General features: G+C 39.9%; 1 protein-coding gene across 1 annotated transcript; it reads right to left on the bottom strand.

Moving 5' to 3' along the window:
• Window positions 1-18,019: 18,019 nt before the first annotated feature.
• LOC110223733 (normal mucosa of esophagus-specific gene 1 protein-like) lies at window positions 18,020-21,655 on the bottom strand. Its single transcript, XM_021009404.2, has 5 exons — window positions 21,441-21,655; window positions 21,188-21,247; window positions 20,987-21,072; window positions 19,970-20,030; window positions 18,020-18,361 (listed from the first exon to the last, which is right to left on the bottom strand). The coding sequence occupies exons 2-5, from the start codon at window positions 21,221-21,223 to the stop codon at window positions 18,293-18,295; spliced, it is 252 nt and encodes an 83-aa protein (XP_020865063.1). The 5' UTR covers window positions 21,224-21,247; window positions 21,441-21,655; the 3' UTR covers window positions 18,020-18,292.
• Window positions 21,656-24,102: the final 2,447 nt, after the last annotated feature.

The following is a 24,102-nucleotide window of genomic DNA, read 5'->3' as shown; positions in this document are numbered from 1 at the left end:
ACTGGCCCTGGATTCAGGAGGACCTGAGTTCAAATCCAGCCTCAGATACATAACATTTGTTAGTTGTGTGACCCTGGGCAAGTCACTCAACCCCATTGCCTAGCCAAAAAAAAACCCAAAATAAAAAAAATAGAATAAAAGACAGACGAAACCAGAGAAGGTATACATAGGAGAATATATAGTGAAGGAGTTGTCCCATTGGGTTCAACAGTTCAACAAAGAGAGAGTGTCCTGGATCTCACCCAAGCGGAAACTCCCCAAAGTCACTAGAGTAGCAAGCTGGGAATAGGAACGTGATAGAGACTGCCCATTCCTCTCATGTCTTCCCAGACAACTTGAAATGAGATTAACCTCTTCCATCTTCTCTCTTGAAGCTGGAAGATGGAAGCTCTCAATGTTTGAAGAGTTGAGAAGAAGTTGAGCTGAGGAGAAGATTCATGATGACTCTTGAAAAGGGGACTCAAAACTTGGAGAGTCTGGAAAGGGACTGGTGAAGGCTGGAGCTCTCTCATCTCTCGCCAACTCCGCATTCATCTCCATCAATAAGTAGAGAGCCCCATACCAATGGGCTTTGAAACAGGGGTCATTGTTGGATGTACTCACAGAGGTGGTTGCTGTGTGGATTGGTTTTGCTTTGACTGCTTCAAATTCTTCTAAGGTCCCTTCCAGTTCTCAGTGAATGAGCCTGTGATTCTCCAATCCCATAGCTCCAATCTCTTTCATTACAAGGAAGGGTTGAATAAACAATCAATAAACATTTATTAAGTTCTTACTATATGCCAGGCACTGTGCTAAGTTCTGGGGAGGGGAAGGTAGCATATAAGGAAATCATTGTGGGGTGAAAAAAACAAATAGCATCACATGAAAGCAGGTGGAGGTGTCTGGCTCTGGGAGTCAGTTCAAGTTGATAGGCTAGAACAAGGGAGGGGAATGTAAATAAGAAATCCATGCTCCCTAAAACCAAATACAATATCCAATGAAAGCAAAAGATCATGAGCATGCCATTCTTCTGTGTGGGAGTGGTTATCTATATGGGTGGCTGCTTTCCTTCAATTCCTTGAGTGTATCTAATTAGTTTATCTGTTCAATATAGTTTCCAAGCATCTTCTGAAATCTGCATACTGGGAAGGGTAAGCACAGCAGAGCTTTAAAAAGGAAAATAGAAAAGAGGTTGGCAGGATCAGAGGTGGAGGCTGGCAGATATTCCCTATTCAGTTGTTTAGACCTTAGAGAGTGGGCTGGCAAGATTGTATCATAGCTAAAGTCTCAGAAGAAGGACTAGAGGTGCCAGGTTCTGTGACCTTCTTCTAATTGGGTCAGCCCTGACAGCTGAAAAGTGAGAAGGACCTCCAGGACTATATATTAAGTTCTAGGGGTGATGTTAAGAAATAAAATAGGTCCCTGCCCTCAAGTTTTCAGCCTAGTAGGAGGAAATAACCCATACACACACATACACACACATATACACACACATTGACTTACATGCTGCAATACTTGCATATCTGAAAGTGAGAAGGGACAGCTAGGCAGTGCAGTAGATAAAGCTCTGGCATTGGAGTCAGGAGGACCTGAGTTCAAATCTGACCCCAGACACTCGACACTTACTAGCTGTGTGACCTTGGACAAGTCACTTAACTTTGACTGCCTCACAAAAAAAGAAAAGAATTCTAATGTAAAAGTGAGAACAATGTTCTCTGCAAATTATCAACTATAAGAAAAAATGGAACCAATATTAATATTATATAGCTAATAATATTATTTCTTATGGTTATTATAATTGTATTTTAACTAATGGGTGCCCAGTGCCTGGCAAAGTGTCTGGCACAAAGTGCTTAATAAATGCTTGTTGATTAATTGATCACTTGATTACTACTAATTTATTTTATTTATTTTTGGTTTTCAACATTCACTTCAATAAGATTTTGAGTTCCAAATTCTCTCCCCATCTCTTCCCTCCTCCCACCACAAGAAGGCATGCAATCTGATAGGGTTCTACATATACATTCACATTGAACCTATTTTCACATTAGTCATGTTGTAAAGAAGAATTAGAAGCAATGGGAGAAACCACAAAAAAGAAGAAACAAACAAACCAAAAGAGAGAGAGAGAGAGAGAGAGAGAGAGAGAGAGAGAGAGAGAGAGAGAGAGAGAGAGAGAGAGATATTAAATAATGTGTTTCGATCTGCATTTAGACTCCATAGTTCTTTTTCTGGATGTGGACAGCATTTTCCATTATGAGACCTTTGGAGATGTCTTAGATCTTTGCATTACTGAGAAGAGTTAAATCTATCAAAGTTAGTCATCACACAACATGGATATTACTGTGTACAACGTTCTCTTGGTTCTGCTCACTTCACTTAGCATCAGTTCATAAAAGTCTTTCCACGTTATTCTGAAGTCAGCCTGTTCATCATTTCTTATAGCACAATAGTATTCCATTACATTCATGTACCTGAACTTGTTCAGCCATTCCCCAATTGATGGGCATCTCCTAAATTTCCACTTCTTTGCCACCACAAAAAGAGCTGCTATAAATACTTTTGTACATGTGGGTCCTTTTCCCATTTGTATGATCTCTTTGGGTTACAGACCTAGAAGTGCCATTGCTGGGTCAAAGGGTATGCACATTTTTGTAGCCCTTTGGGCATAGTTCCAAATTGCTCTCCAGAATGGTTGGATCAGTTCACAACTCCAACAGTGCATTAGTGTTCCAATTTTCCCACATCTTCTCCAGCATTTATTATTTTCTTGTTTTGTCATGTTAGCCAGTCTGATAGGTGTGATGTGGTACCTCAGAGTTGTTTTGATTTGCATTGCTCTAATCAATAGTGATTTAGAGCATTTTTTCATATGACTATAGATAGCTCTAATTTCTTCATTTGAAAACTGCCTGTTCGTATCCTTTGACCATTTATCAATTGGCAAATGACGTGTATTCTTATAAATTTGACTCAGTCCTCTATATATTTTAGAAATGAGGCCTTTATCGGAGACACTGGTTGTAAAAATTCTTTCCAAAGTTTCTGCTTCCCTCCTAATCTTAGTTGCATTAGCTTTGTTTGTGTGAAAAATTTTAAATTTAATGTAATCAAAATTATGCATTTTGCATTTCATAATGTTCTCTATCTCTAGTTTGGTCATAAATTCTTCTGTTCTCCATAAATCTGACAGGTAAACTATTCCTTGCTCTCCCAGTTTACTTATAATATCAGTCTTTATATCTAAATTGTGTACCCATTTTTATTTTGTTTTGATATACAGTATAAGATGTGGGTCTATGCCTAGTTTTTGCCATACTATTTTCCAGTCTTCCCAGCAATTTTTGTCAAATAGTGAGTTCTTATCACACTTGATAATTATTTATTGGAGAGTTCCACATTTACTTGGTTTGTACATATTCTGCCAGGGTTGAAATGCTGAATGAATACTATGTTCTCTGTAATTACCAGATGGTCCAAGACCATCACCTCCCTCTGTGGGGAGGTCATGACTGTAGTCTAAGGTTGTATAAATTCACTATTCTACCAAGTAGAGCCCCAACCCACTTGCTAACTGCACCTCCCTTTAATGGTGTTGTATTTCAATAAGCTTATCACACGATGTTGTCAAAATGATCTTGCCTCTCAGGGAAATGGACACATATGCTGAAATACTACATAATCAGCAGTTCCATTCTTAGCCTAAATTCAATAAGTAGAGAATCAGTACTTAATAACCAGAGAACATAACGCATAATAAAATTACAAACAATAAAAATAGCCTATCAAAAACTACAAATCCATCTTTATTCAGAAGTCCCAAAGACAAGGACCAATCTGGACTTATGAGTTCTAGGACATACATAGTTTGAGTTCTGGAGCAGCCAAAAAAGTGCTTCAAGGGATACTTGGTTGTTATTGTCATTATTATTATCATCAATATTAATCGCTAGGATTTTTATGGAGCATTGAGATTTGCAAAGCATTTTACAATATACATTTTACATTTCTCATTTGGTTCTTGGGAAGTGAGTGATATTCTTGTCCCCATATTGTAGATGACAGAACTGAGGCTACAGACTGACTTGGTCACATAACTAGTAAGAGTCTAAGGAAGGATTCAACTCTAAGACATTTTGACTCCAAGTCCAGCACTCTATCTACTATGGCTTGTAGCTATTGCGTCCCATTTGATGGTCAACACGCTTCCCCAAAGATATCAGTCATAGACAGCAACTCTATAGTCAGGGTCTCAGCTAACCCACAACACAGGGATTCAGTGCAACTGGAATTCAGGAGCGCTGATACTTCCTCATTTAGGCTGTCTAATTATTGGTATAGATCTCTAACCTCTTCTGACTGTAGCTAAATTATCATATATTGGAGTAAGTGGAATTGGCAGCTAGCCATCCTTCTATTTCCTCATGACCTTCAACCCACAACTTTCCAATGTCATAGTGCCCCATTACATTCTCTCTTGCTTCTTCTGATCCAATAACCTCACTGTTCTTTGAAATATAGAAAAGGAGTAGCTACAAAGAGAGGTTCTATCTATCTATCTATCTATCTATCTATCTATCTATCTATCTATCTATCTACATATACACATAGATATGCGTGCATACATGCAAGTATAGGCATATATGTGTATATGTGTATCTAAGTATAGGCATATATGTGTATGTGTGTATCTACATACACACATGCATGTGTATATGTATGTGTATGTGTGTGTGTGTATGTGTATGTGTGTGTGTGTGTGTGCGTGTGTGTGCGTGTGTGTGTGTGTGTGTGTGTGTGTGTGTGTGTGTGTGTGTATTTAAGGCAGGCAATAGGCCCAGAAGGGAGGAGTATTCTGCAGAAAGGAAAATTGTAAATGATCTGGGTAGGCTGGAACAAGGGAGGGAACTGTAAATAGAAATTCAGGCTCACTAAAACCAAATACAATATCCAATGAAATCCTGAACAACAAACTCACCAATGAACACCTTGCTGCAGAATTATCATCTCGATCCTCTCTTGGTTACCACATCAGTATCAAGGCCATTTGCTGACGTCGGCCTTGTTGCTCTGGTAACCCCACGTTCCTACTCCTGTTCTCCCTTTGTGTCCCTAGAGACACAAATACGGAACAACGTGAAGTCAGCTGGTCCCACCTCCACGCACTTGTCCATTGCTAACTGAAGCCAGAGCTGCAGCCCTTCCGCCGTGATCACCCTCACACACCAAATTAAAAGCTCTGGTCCTTACAGGAGGTTCAATTTGATTTGCTTCCTGCCAGAGTTCTTACAATAATTTGCCACTTCTCATAGAATAGAAGGGGAGAGCTGCCAACCAAATGCTCCTTTACATTTCAATTTTGAGCCAGAAACCTTTTTCCCCCAGGAAATTTATAAAATAACAGGCCCACTGCTATTTTAAAAAGCAAATAATGTCATTCAGGAAGGCTGTATTGCCACAATTTCCTGAAGTCGTTGATAACTGTCTCAATATATTCACTGGGTTATTCCAAGGCTCATAACAATATGACATTATTATGACAACAATACAATAACATGATATTGTTATAGCTGTATAATGGCTATAAATGCTAGCTATTTACACTGAGAGCTTTATAGTCTGTAAAGCAGTTTACAAAAGGTACCTAAGTGGTACCACGGATAGAAGGCCAGGCCTGGAGTCAGGAAGACCTGAGCTGAAATTCAGCCTCAGACACTAACCATTTGTGCGACCCTAGGTAAGTCGCTTAATCACCATTTGCCTCAGTTTTCTTATGTGCAAAATGGAGATAATAACAGCATCTGCCTCCTGGGGTTATGATGAGGATAAAAGGAAGTATTTATAAAGCACTTTGCAAACTTTAAATTGCTATGCCAGTGTTGCCACCGCTGCAGCCACCACCTGCCGCAGCTACATAGCCCAGAGGATAGAGTGCTGGGCCTGGTGCCAGGGAGACTCCTCTTCCTGAGTTTAAATCCTACGTCAGACACTTACTAGCTGTGTGACCCTGGGCAAGTCACTCAACTGTATTTGCCTCAGTTTCCTCATCTTTAAAAATGAGCTGGAGAAGGAAATGGCAAACCACTGCGGTATCTTTGCCAAGAAAACCCCAAATGGGGTCACCAAGAGTTGTCCATGACGGAACAACAATAATAAATCATTTCGATGGTGATGTCATACTTTACATATATTATCTTGTCTGAGCCTTATACAAACCCCGTGAGATTAAGTGCTTTTATTATCAACATTTGTACAGATAAGGCACTTGAAAGACGTTAAATGACTTGCCTAGGATCCCAAAGCTAGTAAGTACCTGAGGCAGAATCTGAACTCAGTTCTTCCTGACTCCCAGTCAAGTGCTCATGGTTACCATCTAACCATGAACAGCTTATAGAAGCATGAATACTTTATAAGCTGCTGGCAGGGCAAGACTTAGAATAGCTTTTGACTTTCCATTTTAATACACTCAGTTAAGGACTCCAGTCAATGTGGTAGAAGTTAAAGAATGCTGGAATTAAAGTCAAGAAAGCTCAGATTGACTCTTGCCTCAGAAACTCACCTATGAGGTCCTGGGTAAATCACCTTACCAGTCTGAGTCTCAGTTTCTTGGCTTGTCAAACACCTGAAGTATTGACCTCACACGGTTGTTATGAGGATCGAATAAACTAATACATACACATTTATGTGTGTGTGTATGTATGTACACATACATATACATACACACATATTTATGTGTGTATGTATATATATAAAGATTGGCAAAACTCAAAGCACTATGTCAGTTATAGCATAATAGTATTATGTGTGTCCAGTCCCTCCATGCTATCCTTTATGTGGTCAGTCCCGGTCTGGTCCAGCCAACCAGATAATAAAACTGATGAAGTCATCTCCCTTACAGCCTATTTGAACATCCCAGGAAAGGAAGCCTACCCACTCAACCCTACCACATAAACTCCTTCCTTTTCCACTTCATTTATGATACAAACCATTTATGGGAATGAGGTAAATGAATGAATGAATGAAGCATTTGTTAAGTGCTTATTATATATAAAGTTCTGGGAATACAAAGAGAAAAAGAAGACCGCCCCTGCTTTCAAGGAGCTCATAGTCTAGTGGGAAAAATAACACACATGGAAAGGATTCAGCTGCAAGTCAGATGGGAAAGTTTTGTGGACCTTAGAGTATAGGAGCAAGATATATATTAATGATCTAAGACATCTCCAAAGGTCTCATGATAGAAAACGCTATCCATATCCAAAGAAAGAACTATGGAGTTGGAATGCAAAGCAAAGCATACTCCTTGCTATTTTTTTTTCTTCTATTGTGTTTTGTTTCCTTTTTCTGGTGGTTCCTCCTATTGGTTCTAATTCTTACAACATCACTAATGTGAAAATATGTTTAAAAGGAATGTATATGTATAGCCCATATCAGATTGCACACCATCTTGGAGAGGGGAGGTAGAGAGGGAGGAGGAGAAAAATTTAAAACTCAAAAGCTTATGGAATTGTTGATAAATCAAAATAAATTAATTTTTTAAAAATAGCTCTCAAAATGAACACAACATTTTGTATGGGATATAATAAAACAAACAACAACAAAACCAAAACCAAAATATATGTTAATGCTTCTTCTTCAGTAGTATTTCCACTGATAAAACTATATTGGTTTCTGATACTGAACTCTTTGATAGCGCCAAGGTCTTTGGGGGCGAGAACATCCTTTTCTGGGTCTTCAGAAGCTATGGCTGTAGCATCTGTAGGAACAGTCTTGTTGTTGATGCTGAGTTGTTTCAGTCTTGTCTGACTCTTCGTGACCCCATTTGGGGGTTTTCTTGGCAAAGATACTGTGGTGGTTTACCATTTCCTTCTCCTGTTCATTTTACAGATGAAGAAACTCAGGTAAACAGGATTAAGTGACTTACCCAAAGTCACACAGCCAGTAGTGTCTGAAGCCAAAATTGAACTCAGGAAGATGAATCTCCCTGATTTCAGGTTCAGTGCTCTATCCCCTGCACCACCTAGCTACCAGCCAGGCTGTATCTCCATAGGGGTTGCTTCTCGGGATGATGACGAAGGGAACTATTGGCCTTAAAGTATTGCCTTTCCCAAGGCTCTTGGATTCTGAGTCCTGTATTATCTCCTCCAGGGTCTGAGGGGAGATGGTAGCCAAGGTGGTGATGGCGTTTGATTTGCCCGGTACATGCTGCCTCCTGTCTTTTCTTTGGGGTACCTTAATACTTCAGCTAGACTGGCTGGCTTGCCTGCCCTGCATATGGCAATTGGTGGGGATGAACACATAAGGTAGTCCACATAAGGAAATTGTACAGAAAACATAGCATTAGACACCAAAGCTTTTTTTTCTCTGAGAGAAAACTTTCCAGAATAAATTAGAATCTCCCATCTTATTTAACAAACCATGTCCCGTATAATTTAAACTTACCTTGGAGCTAGTGCTGGATTTAGAATCTTAGGACCCAGGTTTGAATCTCAGCTCTCCCTCTTACTGCCTATATGATCTTAGGGCAGTCACTTAGACTCTGGGTCTCAATTTCTTTACCTATAAAATGAAAAGGTAGGATTAGATAACCTCTAAGTTCATTCCCAGCTCTAAATCTCTCATCTAAATGTAACTCAAAGTCATCACTATGAACTTCAATAAAGCAATGCACTTAAGCCTTATTAATGAAATAAATGAATTTAAGGAATGAAAAAAAGTGTTAAGTGCTAATTCCGTGCCAAGCACAACGCTAAGTGCTGGGGATATAAATACAAAAGCAAAGGTAGTCACTGTAGTCAAGAAGTTTACAATCTAATGGGGAGAGACGTCTCATATAGAAGAAGAGTGGTAGCCAGAGAGGGATATTTTGATTTGAAAATTAAAAGGATGGAAGGGCAGCTAGGTGGCACAGTGGATAGAGCACCGACCCTGGATTCAGGAGGACATGAGTTCAAATCTGGCCTCAGACACATAACACTTACTAGCTGTGTGACCCTGGGCAAGTCACTTAACCCCATTGCCTAGCCAAAAAAAAAAAAAGAAATTAAATGAAAATTAAAAGGATGGCTAGTGAAACCATAGGGGAGCATATTGACCCACCCTTTCCATGAGCTATAACAAGTGAATGAACATGTATTAAGTGCTTACTGTAGGCCAGAAACTATGTTCAATGAGTGATGGGGAGAAGTGGTAGTTCTGAGACTGGGCAAGATAAGAAGAAATGTTCATCAATCAGAGCCCAGAGACAAAAGGATTAGAACTTCATTTCCTGAAAAAATAGAGGCTAGAGAGTACATGACATAAGAAATGACCAGGAAGTGATGACAAGTTCCAGAGCTGGAAAAGGAAGGGGGTTGGGAGATAACTGATCAGTGAAGTGAATTGTGGCTAGAATTGTGACCTAGATGTAGTGGGGAAGAGAAGTAACCACTAGTAGAGACAGAGGCAGCCCACAGCAGGAATTCCAGGCATATAAGAGTAACATTCTCCAGGAATTGGTTTCTGGCTAGAAGACCTGACCCCAGTAGTGAGGATATGGCTCCTAAAGAGGGGTACACATTTGTTTGCCCTACATTAAATAAGGCTCTAAGTCTCTATGCTTTTTAAAAATTTGTGCCTCTTTTTTTGTGCTACCTAGCCTATATTTCAACTTAGGAAGGGGATAGGAAGAGCAGAGGGTGGGTAGGAATATTCATGTAACAGAACTCTGGTGCTTCCATCTTATGTGATCTGAGAATGTGTCAAAGTCCCTTTACAATAGACAGAAGGATTTTTAAAGCAGGCCATTCAATGTGGAACAAACAGTATATATAGCACGCCCCAGTGTGATATAGTCAGGGCCCAAGAAGACAAAGGTGACATAAGGAGGTGAGAATAATCATTCCCATACCCCGTTCTTTCCATATTCTATGCTATGATTTGGGCATCGTGAAAATTTCCCACGTCTGACTCAAGGGAAGGGAAGCAAGGACCTGAGAAATGCATGTGATTGGACGAGGGTCTACAGAGCTGGTGATACATACGAGAGATCAAGAGCGTGGCTGGAGCAGCCAGAGCTGGAGAAATCCATGCAATGGATCAGATTCCTCTAAATAGCAAACAGATTTGGATATACGGCAGCTGTCCAAAAATACTTGCTGAAAAAAGAAGTTGGGATGGGGCAAAGTGAAGTTCAGTCGGGGACATATTGGTGTTCAGGCTGTCAACAGGACGCCCAGTGGAGTTATCCAGCAGGTAGGTCGTTGAAAAATGGGACTAGCACTCTGGGAAGAGATTGGGAGTGGAGTTAGAGATATGAGAGTCATTTCTGCAAAGTCCAAGTCAAGAATCACTTATTAAGCTCCTGCTATGTGCCAGGCACTGTACTCTGCTCTGGGGATGAAAAAAAAAAAGGACACAAAACAATTTCTACTGTCAGAATCTTGCAGTCTAATAGGGGAGAGAACATGCAACAACCATATATAAACGAGCTACATAAGAGATGAAGTAGAGGTATTCTCAGAGAAAAGGCGCTAGCATTAAGAGGGGTCTGGAAAGGTCTCTTGCAGAAGATGGGACTTCAAATGAGACTTAGAAGAAGCCAGGGAAGCCAGATGATAGAGCAGAGGGAGGAGAGAGTTCCATGCATAGGGGACAGCCAGTGAAAATGCTGGGAGTCTGGAGGTGAAGTATTTTGTATGATGAACAGCAGGAAAGCCAGTGTCAGTGAATCTTAGAATCCATGGAGGGGAGCAACGTATAAGAGGACTGGAAAGGTTGAAAGGGGCCAGTTTAATAAAGGCTTTAAAAACCAAACAGAGGATTTTATATTTGATCCTAGAGGTGACAGGCAGTTAAGCAGCACAGCAGAGTCAAGAAGATCTGACTTCAAATCTGGTCTTAGACACCGTGTGATCCTGGGCAAGTTGCTTAACTTCTGTCTGCCTCAGTCTGCTCGCCAATAAAGTGGGGATCATAACAGCACCTACCTCCTAGGATTGTTGTGAGGCTCAAATGAGATATTCGCAAACTGCAAAATATTTACAATATTTGCAAATATATGCAAAACATATAAATGCTAGCTATTATTATTTGTAGGGAGCCACTGGGGTAAATGAAATCACCTAGGGAGAATAAATAGAAAAGGAGAGAACCAAGGGCAGACTGTAGAGGTATAGCTATATTTAAGGGGCAAGAGAAAGGAATGAAAGAAAGAAGAAAGGGAAGCAGAAAGGAAGGAAGAGGCAGGAAGGAAGAAAGGAAGAAATAAAAGAAGGAAGGAAAAAGAAAGGAAGGAAAGAAAAAAGAAAGGAAGGAAAGAAAGAAAAAAGGAAGGAAGAAAGGCAATACATATTTATTAAGTGCCTACTGTGTGCCAAGCACCATGCTAAATGTTTCACAAATATCTCATTTGAGGAGCTCTAGGAAGATTTCAAAAGACATTAAAAAAGAATAATCAGAGACTTGGGACGAGAACCCCAAGAGGAGAATCACACTTCCAGTACTTAATGGGGTACAGTTAGTAAGCTGGACCTGAATCCAATGTAACAGAAGCCGAGGGAAGAGTGGGAGTCAAGGATAGAGGAGTCAGCCTGGTCCACTGTTGCAGAGAGCCCAAGGAGGAGGAGGCTGAAAAACCCAGGATGAGTGCTTTTGAGATAAGATCGTTAGTGACTTTGTAGAGAACAATTTCTGTAGAATGTTAAGGGACCAAAGCCAGATTGCCAAGGGTTAAAGAGTGAGTGGGTAATGAGGAAGTGAAGTGAAGGCATACTTTATATAAATTTGGCAGTGAAGATAGCACAAAGACTGATAATTTAGAGGGGTGGAAGTTCAAGAGAAGGGTGTGTGTGTGTTTGTGTGTGTGTGTGTGTGTGTGTGTGTGTGTGTGTGTTTTAAGAGAGACTTCAGCATATCTGTAGGCTGAGGGGTAAGTGCCAACAGAGAAGGAAAAGGGGGAAATACAGAGATGATGTTTGATTGAGCAAAGTAACAAAAGAGATGGGAAGGGATGGAATTGAGGGTGTGGTGGAGGGATCAGCTTTGGCAAATAAGAAAGTCATGTCTTCCTTAGAATCTGGAATGGGGGCAGCAGCTAGGTGCTGCAGTGGATAGAGCTCTGGCCCCAGAGTCAGGAAGACCTGAGTTCAGATCTACCCTTAGACACTTACTAGCTGTGTGACCTTGGGCATCACTTAACACTGCTCCCTGCCCCACAAACACCTACACACAGAGAACCTGGAATGAAGGGGAAAGGATAGATGAGAACACTGAAGGGTTTAGAGGAGTGCCCAACCTTTTCAGTAAAACAAGAAAGCAATTGAGAGTAGAAATAGAGATCTGGAATTCACCTGCAGAGCATGGAGAGACATAGAAGTGTATGTGATAGAGAGCTGGATTTGAAATGGATTCAGATCCCATTTCTGATACGTACCGACTCATGCTAACAAGGCATTTAACCCCTCCGTTCTGTAGGCAAATCTCTAAACTGCCAATCTGTGCTGATTGAGGGTTCTCTATACCAGCAAAATCACAGGTCTTGTCTCTATTTCTATCATGCTGAAAATGAGAGGGGAAGGGACAGAATTGAGGGTTTCAGGACATAAGAGAAAATATGGAATAACTTGTAAGGCACATGAGAGACAATAACAGATCATCAAAAGGTTTGTCATGCAATTCCAAAGGACTCATGATGGAACATGCTATCTACATCTAGAGAAAGAATGATAGAGTCCAAATGCAGATCAAAGCATACTATTTTCACTTTCTTTATTTCCTTTTTGCTTTTTTCCTTTTGCAAACTGTAATTTTTTTGCAAACTATTTCTTTTTTCACAAAATGACTAACGTGGATATATGTTTTACATGATTGGACACATATAAGCTATCAAATGTTTGTTTAACATTTAATAAAATTATAATTAATCATTTAATAATACATAGTCAAACTGCTTACCATCTTAAGGAGGGAAGAAGGAAGGAACAGAAGGAAAAAATTTGGAAGTAAAATTTTCATGAAAAATAAATGTTAAAAATTGTCTTTACATGTAATTGGAAAAATTAAATACTATTAAAAAAATAAAAGGATAAGCATAAAAAAAAAGGTTTGTCATGTCATGGTGACATGGTTGGACAATATTCATCTGTAGTGAATCCAGTCAGAATGCCTTTGTGATTTCCTTCAGCACCATCTTGGCCAATAGGGAGTAGGATAAGAAGAGGAGAAGAGGAGTGACCCAGGGTTGAAGGTTAGCAAAGAATTCAAGAGTAGAGGAGGAAAAACCATAATAGTAGCTTACTGACTATAGGGCATAGACTAGGTGGGAAGGAAGTTGGGATCACATCAGGCTTGGTGGGCTGGAAAAATCTGGCCAAAAAAAGAGGAAAAGGTCATACCAAGGGCAAAGAACAGATATGGGAGGAGTAAGAAAGTGGGCGAGAAAGGAAGACAGAAGACTGTAAGTGGAAGAGGAGAATTTCAGACTATAGGATCTTAGGGGTGAAATTGTTTTGATAGATTGTATGGTATAGGGAGTACCTATTCTAGTGGGTACCATAGTCGAGTAGAATTGAGGTCACAGGAAAAGAAGAATTTAAGGAAAAGTGAAAAAAGGAAATTAAAAGGGTCACCTATATGCCTACTGACATAACCAACCATCACAAAACGTGGGCCTGAAAGTCAGACCAAGTCCATAAGCATTTATTAAGTGTCAATTATGTGCCAAGCTCTGGAAGTAACTTTGTAAATCGTCTAATTCAATCACCTCATTTAAAACACTTGTTTTCAATTAACAAAAGTCAATTTTTTCTCCCTCTCATCTTCCCCCACTCCTATACTGGAAAAAGGAAAAAAGGAAAACAAAACTCTTGTAACAAATATGCAGAGTCCAGCAAAACAAATACCAACAATGGCTGTGTTCTAAAAGAAACCTATCTCATTCTGCACGCTGAGTCCATCACTTCTCTATGAAGAGATGGATAGATAGCATGCTCATCATCAGTCCTCTGAATTATCTAACCCTTTTATTTTAAAGACAAAGCAACGTAGGCTCAGAGAGTTAAAGTGAAACTAAGACCTAGAGAGGTTGTGACTTGCCCAGTGTCACACCTGTGTAAATAGAAGAGCTGTAATCTCTGAAGGTGATGACAATGGAAAGGGTGTGGAGTCATGAGTGAGAGGGTAGAGGTGGGAGTCAAGTGCCAATGTCCCAGAGACAGGTGAGAGCACATGCAAGAGGTCATCAGAAGACAGCACTGAGGACTGAGAGTGGCCATGGTGCCCAAGAAATGTTGAATTATGGTGACAGAACATAATGCAGAATTACCAAAAACACTAAATGATTAGAGTCAGCTGGTAGCACAGTAAATAGTACTGGGCCTTGAATCAGGAAGACCTGAGTTCAAATCCAATCTCAAATACTTCCTCGCTTGTGATCCTGGGCAAGTCACTTAACCTCTGCCTCAGTTTCCTCAACTGTAAAATGAGGACAATAATAGCACCAACCTCCCAGGGTTGTTGGAAGGATCAAGTGACATACTTTTTGTAACATGCTTAGCATAGTGCCCGGAACATAGTAGGAGCTTAATGCTTGTTCCCTTCCTCCTCCCTACAACTATTATACTTCTTTTCCATTTACTCTACTATTTTTTCTTGTTCAGCCTCCACATCCATTCACCTGGCTCTTCTCTCCAAAAAGGCATACCAAGACAAGAAGCATCTATTAAGCACTTACTGTGTGCCAGGCACTGTGCTAAGCACTGGGGACACATACAAAAGGCAAAAAAATGATCCCTATTTTCAAGGCTCTCACAGTCTCTTCAGTTTCTCAGTTGATGTACCTTGGGTTACAAATACAAAAATGTATTTCTGAGTATATATACGAATAACCAGTTTGAGGCCATATGCTATTGCTGAAAAAACACTGGACAGGGAGCCTGGTTTGTCTTTGCCAGACTAGCTGTGTGACCTTGGACAGTGACATGAATGTATTTACACTGTACTTTTATCTATGGGTACACGCCCACAGATCTATGGGTATCTATGGGAGCAAGTAGATGAGGTATGTATACACTCTAGCTCAGTGGTTTCTAACTTGAGCCTAGGAAGCAGGAGTGAAATGAGGAGCTGGGACAGGCAGAGAGAAGGGGGTAGGATTTGCTTTGTGTGAATCATAAACTTAGAGTGGTCCTGATAATTATCGGATGTTAGTAACCCCTATGTATGGAAGCTGTCATGTTAACCACCATAAAAACAAACCATGAGAGTCACCCAAGGGAGTTAAAGGATGGTCCATCTTCTTCCGTGGTTGCTTAGTGATATAAAATTTGTTCACCCTACATTTCATTTTTATCTTTAAGATATTTATGAATATTTAGTCAAAACTCAAACAAATTTCAACATATTTGGGTCACTAGCTTTGTTAAATTGTGATAGAATCTCTGGGCAGGGAAAACAAACATGAGGCATTACACATTATTTGTTGGATTGAATTGCATTGAAATAGTAATTTCATACAGTTTTGTTTAGGTTAGGTTGATGTAAATTTGACGTACCTCAGAGCAATATCTCATGATAAACCAATGGCACGTGTCTCTTCTGAATATATCCAAGTATCATTTCACCCAGTATGCATCACTGAAAGCTACATTTACTCACCTTGCAAGACTAGACACAGGGACAGCTAGGTAGCACAGTGGATAGAGCACAGGCCCTAGAGTCAGGAGGACTTGAGCTCAAATCAGGCCTCAGATACTTACTAGCTGTGTGACCCTGGGCAAGTCACTTACCCCAACTGCCTCCAAAAAACCAATCCCCACCCCACCCCCCAAATACTGGACATAGGGCAAGTAGTTCTGTCAGTCAATAAACAGCCACAAACATAACAAAAAAAAAGTACCTACTATTGCCAGGCACTGTGCTAAGTGATGGGAATAAGAGGTAAAGAAACAAAAGACAGCCCCTGTCCTCCAGGAGCTTACAATCTAATGGGGGAGGCAAGCAAATCTATACAAACAAGCTGTGTGTAGTTGAGAGGGAAGGAATAGAATTGAGAGGTTGGGAAAGTCTTCCTGTAGAAGATGGGATCTTTGGGACTTAAAAGCCAGGGAAGGCAGTAGACAGAGACAAGGAGGAGAGCATTTCATGGGTGGGGGACAGGCAGAGAAAATGCCCAGAGTTGAGAGATGTAGTCTTGTTGGTAGAACAGCCAGAAGACTAGGGTGACTGATAAAGAGTGCATGATGGAAGATGATGTGTAAGACTGGAAATGATACTTCTACTGGAAAAGTAGGAGGCCAGATTATGACCGGCTTTTAATGCATGTTGTATTTGATCCTAGAAACAATAGGGAGCTGTGGCAGAGTTAGAATTTCCTCCAGGTCCTGAGATTCCTGAGGCCAGCACTCTTTCTATCACACCATACCGTCTGTGATAATGAAGTCATCTAAGTAAGGGGATACCGACAAATGGACATAGGGCAATGAGTTGGAAGTGAACCTGCATTCTCAAAGGCTATGCCAAGTAGAAGCTGGGAAGGCGTGTTCCATTATGACCATGTGATAGATTTTGTTTGCCTTCCAAAGATCAAGCTAGACTCTGCTGCGCATCACAGAAAGTTTGGCCACCAGGTAATGTTTATTGGTCTCCACTATTTATTAAAACTATATATTACTTTTCTTTTTCCTTTTTTTTTTTTTTAGTGAGGCAATTGGGGTTAAGTGACTTGCCCAGAGTCACACAGCTAGGAAGTATTATGTGTCTGAGGCCAGATTTGAACTCAGGTCCTCCTGACTCCAGGGCCGGTGCTCTATCCACTCCACCACCTAGCTGCCCCAAAACTATATACTACTGAAGGCAAGAAGGGGCTGTGATCTAGATTAGGAGAGTAGATACAGGCATACCTTGTTTAACTGAGATTCGCAGGTAGAGTTTTTCACAAATTGAAGGTTTGTGGCCACCCTGTATCTATAGGTGACTTTTTTTTTTTTTTTGGCGAGGCAATCCGGGTTAAGTGATTTGCCTAGGGTCACACAGCTAGTTAGTATCATGTGTCTGAGGCCGGATTTGAACTCAGGTATTCCCGACTCCAGGGCTGGTGCTCTATCCACTGTGCCACTGTAGCTGCCCCATAGGTAACATTTTTCAACAGCATGTGCTCACATGGTTATTCCAACAATATTTCAAACTTTCTTCATTATTATTACATCTGTTATGGTGATCTTTGATGTTATAAGGTCATTTGTTCTGAGTGTCACGAACTGCACCCATATAAGATGGAACTTAATGTGTGTGTCCTGACTCTCCCTCTCCTTGGCCTTCCCTATTCCTTGAGACACAATATTGAAATCAGATCAATTCATAACCTTTCAATGGCCTTCAAGTGAGGCAAATTTCATTGTCTTATTTTAAGAAATTGCCACAGCCTCCCCAGTCAGCATCCATCAGCAGCCATCAACATTGAGACAAGACCCTCCACCAGCAAAAAGGTGACTCACTGAAGGCTTAGATAATAGCATTTCTTAGCAATAAAGTGTTTAATTAAGATATGTTTACACTATATTATTAAAAAATGTATTTAACTCATATGCACTGGGAAACCAAAAAATTCATGTGACCGGCTTCATTGAGACACTTCCTTTATTGTGGTGGTCTGGAACCGAACCCACAATATCTGAGGTATGTCTGTGTAACCAGTGAAATCAAGGATCCACAAAATATTAAGTAACAGCTCTATTAGACTGAATGTAAATAATTTTTACATTTCAACTGGAAAGATGTATGTGAAAAGTTCTTATCTGGGTTTTAAAATGGAAATTTTTTCAAATATGAAAATTTGAATTGTAAAGCAGCATATGAATAGATACATTTTCCAATGACGAAATAAATATTTACCTAACTTTTGGGGGAAAAAAACACAGGGGTAGCTTGGTGGCAAAGTGGATAAGGAGGACCTGAGTTCAAATCCAGCCTCAGACCAAACACTTGACACTTACTAGCTGTGTGACCCTGGGCAAGTCACTTAGCCCCAATTGCCTAAAAAAGAAAAAAAAAAAACAAGAACACAGTATCACTTTCATTATAGTAGACAATTTATCTTACAAGTCATTATATATTTGCCCTCCAAAGAATACATAAGTACAAATAAATGCAAAAAATCCTCAAGAACACTTTAATGAACTACATATATTTTATACAAAATGGAATTCCTCCTTCAGAGTCCAAAAATGTAGGGAGACCCTAAAAATGTAGTAGAAGCACTTCCGCACACTGGTTTCAGTAGCCTAGTTTGTGCAGAAATGTTTCCACTAGATTCATAGAGTGCGATTTAGATGAAGACTCTTCATTTGGTCAACTGTTTGACAGTCTGCAGCTCTTCAACAGGCTCCCACTTTTGGTTAATTGTGAAAAGCTATTAAAAAAACCAGAGAACATTATTTGAGAAAGAATTCTAAAATAAGAAATTGCCTTTTTATAATCATTTATGAAATGTTCTATGAAATGCTTATAAGACATTGTACTTGGCACTAAACACAGAAGCGTGGATCCTGTTCCAAAAAGAAACCCAGAATTTGTAATGATCTAGAGCTTTTAAGAAATTGTCCATAATGAATCAAGGTACGAAGGAATAAGGACAATTAAAAAAGGGCCTCTTGAAATGTTTAGAACAGCGAAGGCTGAAGTTCACTGCTTAAGAACAGATAAAGTCATGTTAAGAGATGACAGAAATTCAAAGTTTCTATTTTGCTTGTCTGTTAGATCACTGAGAATTATCTTAAAATTGGAAAAGAATGAAACAAAAATCATTTAAAGGTAATTAGAGTTCCAACACAGGTTGAGATGGGAAATACTTCAAAATGAGTTAAAATCTTTGGCCAAGAAAGGTTCTGGGTTTCTTAACTTTTTGTGATATGGACTCCATCAGCTAATTCGTGAAGCCTATGGATCCCTTCTCAGAATAATGGCTTTAATTTATAAAATAAAATCATTGGATTACAAAGGAAACCAGGTATATCAGAATGCAGTTCTCTTTATTTCTATATGTATATGTAGGGATGTGTGTATGTATGTTTACACACATTCACAGTCCCTAAGTTAAGAAACTCCTGGCCTAAATGGATTACACATAAAGATATTAAAAGAACTTGGATTCATGAAAGGAGTCACAGGAGGAAAAAAAGGGGGGAGTTCTCAGTAATATGAGCAATGCAATTGGTGATAAATAATGCAGATCTAAACTCTTTCTGAATAAATGGAGGACAATTCCCATTGAATGGAATAGTGGGAACTTTCTTTTAAGAATGTCGCAGACCAGTTGATTCAAGGGATAGAAAAGAGGAGACTGAACTTAGATGAGTGGATAACCAACGGATGTGGAGGAGGGCAATTTGTTCTAAGTTTGACAACCACTTTTAATCCATTTCCCAAAGAAAGGTCTTTTGTTACTCTACCCCTTAAGTATATAAGTCTGGAAAGGGTTTTCTGACCTATGACTGACTTATTACTTAGTATTTCTAGAGAAATGAAGACTTGGACAGGGGGACCTGCTTGTTTTAACAAATTTGAAGGGAGGTTACCTTAAGAGGAACCAAATTATTCTTCTATAACTCAACAGTAGAGAGGAGGGGAATGGGGTTGGTCAGGAACACAGTCACACAGATTTGGCTTCACATATGAAATCTATTCTTGTGAAGTAGTAAGATTCTCACCCACAAGTATTCAACAAGTTGGATGACTACTTGTCAGAGAAGCTTTAGAAAGGATTTCTCAGACAGGTGAGAATTTAGACTAAGTGACACCTAAAGTCTCTTCAGCTCTACAGATCTCATTTATCCCCACTCCACAGGAATAATGCTTTCCCTATATAGTAGTTAGAACTATGTTGCATTATTCATTATTTGGCACAAGACAGTTATAACATACATTTATTAATTCTGTAATTAATTCTTAATTCTATTTTGCTTTAAAAAGTTCTTATAGTTTGGGCCTAACTTGACTTGTCAGGTTATTTTATCAGTACCTTCTGAGGCTCGTAGGGATTCACATTTTCCCATGGTTCTGGATTTTTCTGTTTGTTAACACTAAAAAAAAAAATAATGAAATGAGATAACATTGTGACATCATAACCTCAAGATTTTGCTTTTAAAACTCACCCAGTTCTGCTTTGGGAGCACCATCATGCATTTAATCTATCTTATAACACTAGTTGCATAGAATTGATTTAGTTAAGAGCTGCTAAGTCACAAGAGATTTATTAGACATATACGGCTGCATATGTAAGACAGCTCCTATCCTATTCTACTGTAGAGTTTTGAAGGGACAAAAACTGAGCTCACTCCCCCTAGGTGATTTCTAGATTTCTCTTTCTCCCTTCAGCTGAGCAGACTGTTGGTGGTTTAAACAAAGCACTACAAAGGGAAGAACAAAGAAAGGGAAACTAAGGGAGAGTAGGTTCCAAAGGGGTCATATATAATAGCTCCAAATTCCAAGCTGAGAATAAATTTTAATTAACAGCCTATTGAGTATTGCATCACAAAAGATAGATATTTGTAACAGCTTAAAAATAAAATGGAAAAATACCTTACAATTGAAATCATTATTTGATTATGTAATGCTCAATATTGCATTTTTTGGAAAATCTTTTTAAGTTTAGAAATTGAAAAATAAAATCCAAAATTGTGCCCCATTTGAAAAGTCATGGACTAAAAGATACTTGTAAGAAAAAAAAAGTTAAACTAATGAATTTCTCAATTTTTTAATCTTTATGCATTTGAAATTTTTTGCCAGCTTTGACTCCATGTCCAGAAACTGCTATTCTCACACCAGAAAGAATAAATGAATAAAGCATTTATTAAGCTATTACTATGTGCAAAACGCTGAGAATCTATATTCAAAAGTAAGACTATTCTAGCTCTCCAGAAGCTCACATTCTAATAGGGGAAGACAACACAAATAAGAAAACTGGGTAACTTTTCATAATCCACACATCAACCTAAAGACAATAACTGTCTTCCAGCTATATCCCCATTTTACTTACATCACATCAGTTTTGAAAAGGGAGTATACGGACATGCAGGCTGCTCCAACTCCAGCAAAACTCACAAATGCGATCAAAGGAATAAGCTAATGGACAAAATATTGCAAAAGAACATCTTCAGATGACTCTTTAAAATATTAAATGATGCAGAATAATAAACTTTGCTTGTTGTAATAATGTAAAAAAAATGCTAATACTTACTTCTTTCTTTTTCATCATGAGTTGTAAGAAGCTCATGACTGCGGCTTTTGGGGTGGAGGTCTAGAACAAAGAAGTCCAGTTATTGCTCAAATCAGTCACTGATGCCCTCAAATAAGTACCTGCATCCAATGACCCTAAAGGGCAGTCCTTACCCACCCACCACTCACCACCAAAACAAACAAACAAAAGTGGAATAGTCTAAAGATTTCCAGTTGCAGCCGAGAATGGATAAAGCGACCCAAAATTTCCTTACCAAAGAGGATGACCAGGTATTGGAGTGACTGTTGGCAAAGCTGAGAACTGTATCCTGGATCCTTCCTGCCTCTAAAGTTTATATACCGAAGATTACGCCCAGAAGGAGGCCGGCCAAAGCCCAAATCACGTAGACATAGGTTGGTCACTTAATTTCATTTCCTAAAGGGCACTTCCCCTTCTCCGTCTCCCCGGACTTTCTTCAGGTTTTTGAGTCCCTGGCGTAACTAGATCAAGTATGCCTGAGATTAAGTACTGGAGAGAGAAACAAAACGTAGTCCTCGCGCCCTCTGCCGGAAACTGAATAATGCCAGGTGAGTGGCAAACGAGCTCCAGGTAAAGAGGTCGGTGTCTCTTCCTCAAACTCCTTCCCCTCCCTCTCTCTTCCCAACCTCAACGCTCCAACCCTCACTAGCGCGCTCCACCTCGGAACTTAAGCTTGAGTTCTTTGGCTCCTGGAATGCATTTGAGGAGTCCAGGAGAGTGTGGTGGGAAAGTGAGAATTGTTTTATTATATTGTTACAGAGGAAAAGAGGGAGAGTTGGGCGATTCGTTGGATAGCGCGTGGGGTGAAGCCGGTGGAATCTGATCAATCAATCAATTCGTCAAAAAAATTTTACTTAGCACCTACTATGTGCCAGATACTGGGCTAAAGAGCTGCAGATACAAAAAAAAAAAAAGGCAAAAGACTGTCCTCAAGGAGCTTGCAATGTAGTGGGTGAGACAACATACAAATATATATCAAACAAGCTATATACAGGATAAATTGTAAATAATTAACAGAGGCACTGGAATTAAGATAGATTGGGAAAGGCTTCCTTTAGATGGTGGACTTCTAGGTTGGGACTTAAAAGAAACCAAGGAGGTCAGAATTTGAGAGAGGACGAGGGAGAGTGTTCTTAGAGAAAATGCCTGAAGATGAAAGATGAAGCACTTTTTTTTGTGGAACGGCCAGGAGGCCGTGTCACTGTATCGAAAAGTACTTGTCAAGGAGTAAGGGGTGAGCAGACTGAATGCCAAAGAGAGCATTTTGTATTTGATCCTATGGGCAAAAGGAAACCACTAGAGTTTAAATAAGGGGAGAGGGGGACGGGATATGATCGGACCTGCTCTTAGGAAAAATCACTTTAGTGGTTTGAATGGAGGATGGATTGAAGCTGGGAGAGACTTGAGGAAGGCCGGCCCACCCACACTTACCGCAATCCAGATGTAAAGTGATGAAGGCCAGGCACCGGAGTGACGGCAGTCTCAGAGGAGTAAAGGTGTATTTAGTAGATGTTGCAAAGGTGAAATCGACTGACCTTGGCAACAGCTTGGATATGGAGGTGAGACATAGAGAGGAATTCAGGGTGACTCCTTTTTTGCAAGCGTAGGTGATCAAGGCGAAGGTGTTACTCTTTACGGTAATAGAGAAAGTAGCAGGTGGGAAGAGTTTAGTAGGGAAGATAGAGTTCTGTTCTGACCAGCAGGTGGAATCTGATCAACCGATGGAGTCTGATCAGTCTGTTAACTCGGACTTATGTTTCTAAGAAAGAAATGCTCTGTTTTCTTAGGTGACAAAGAATGGGAATCTGAGGGGATGTTCATAAATTGGGAAACTGATTAACAAGTTATGGTATTTAAATTTGATTGAACATTATTTATCAGTCGAATAACTAACCAAGATTCCAAAGGACTAATAATGAAACATTCTTTCCACTTCCTTATAGAGGTGGACTTTCTTTTTTTAAATGGCCAATGTGGAAAGCTGTTTTGATTGACTCCACATGTTGGGTTTTTTTTTTCCCCCTAGCGTTCTCAATTGGAGAGGGTGGGGACTGTGGGGGTTGGGAGGGAGAGGGCGGTTCTCAGGGTCTCACTGCTAGTTAGGGTCTGTCGCTGTATGTAAATTCAGGTCTTCCTGACTCCAGGCTCAGCATTGCCACCTCGCTGTATCGTGGTCGCCTCCAAGGTTCCTTCAAACTCTACCTTCATGATCCAAAGATCAATCAATAATCCCTAAAACCAATGTAGTCTTCCAAAGTAGAAATATAATGAATGTGTTCTAAGCTATAGCTAAACCTGGAGGAAGCACAGCTTCCCTGACTTTTCCTACATGCCCCTGGGTCAGTTATCTTCTCCTCCTCCTCTGCTTTCCCCGCTTTTCAGCTTCCTTTTGTGGGTGCCCGGCCTTCTCCCCCGCTCCACCCTTAGACTGTAAGCTCCCTGAGAACAGGGACTGCTTTTTGGGGGGGGGGTATTTGTGTCTTTAGCACAGTGTAGGGGAGGAGAGGGAGGACGCTTAGTAAGCACCTAATTAATGTTTATTGATTGACTAACCTGTCAACCCAACTACTCACCAGCTTTGTAAATCAACTATGTGCATTTCCACAGATATTATACATTTCCCATTCACACTCAAAACTCAGGCCAATAACCATAGCTTTTAAAGGTGAAAGCCCTTTAATAAATACCATCTAGGTTCATTGTTGGTGTAACCAGTCTCAAAGCTCTTTGGACTGGGAAGGGGAACTAAGAGGGAGGGAAGGTTAAGGGAGGGATTAGTTCTAAGGCCAAAAACAAAAAATGCTCTATGCATGTACAAAAATATTTATAGCTTTTTCTTTTTGAAGTAGCAAAGAATGGGAATCTGAGAAGTAGCAAAGAATGGGAATCTGGGAGAG

Source organism: Phascolarctos cinereus, unplaced genomic scaffold, assembly GCF_003287225.1.
Source record: "Phascolarctos cinereus isolate Bilbo 61053 unplaced genomic scaffold, phaCin_HiC Scaffold_3;HRSCAF=262, whole genome shotgun sequence".
NCBI classification, from domain to species: Eukaryota; Metazoa; Chordata; class Mammalia; order Diprotodontia; family Phascolarctidae; genus Phascolarctos; species Phascolarctos cinereus.
The sequence above is the reverse complement of the archived record's forward strand: the minus strand, read 5'-3'. Positions and strand labels throughout refer to the sequence as shown.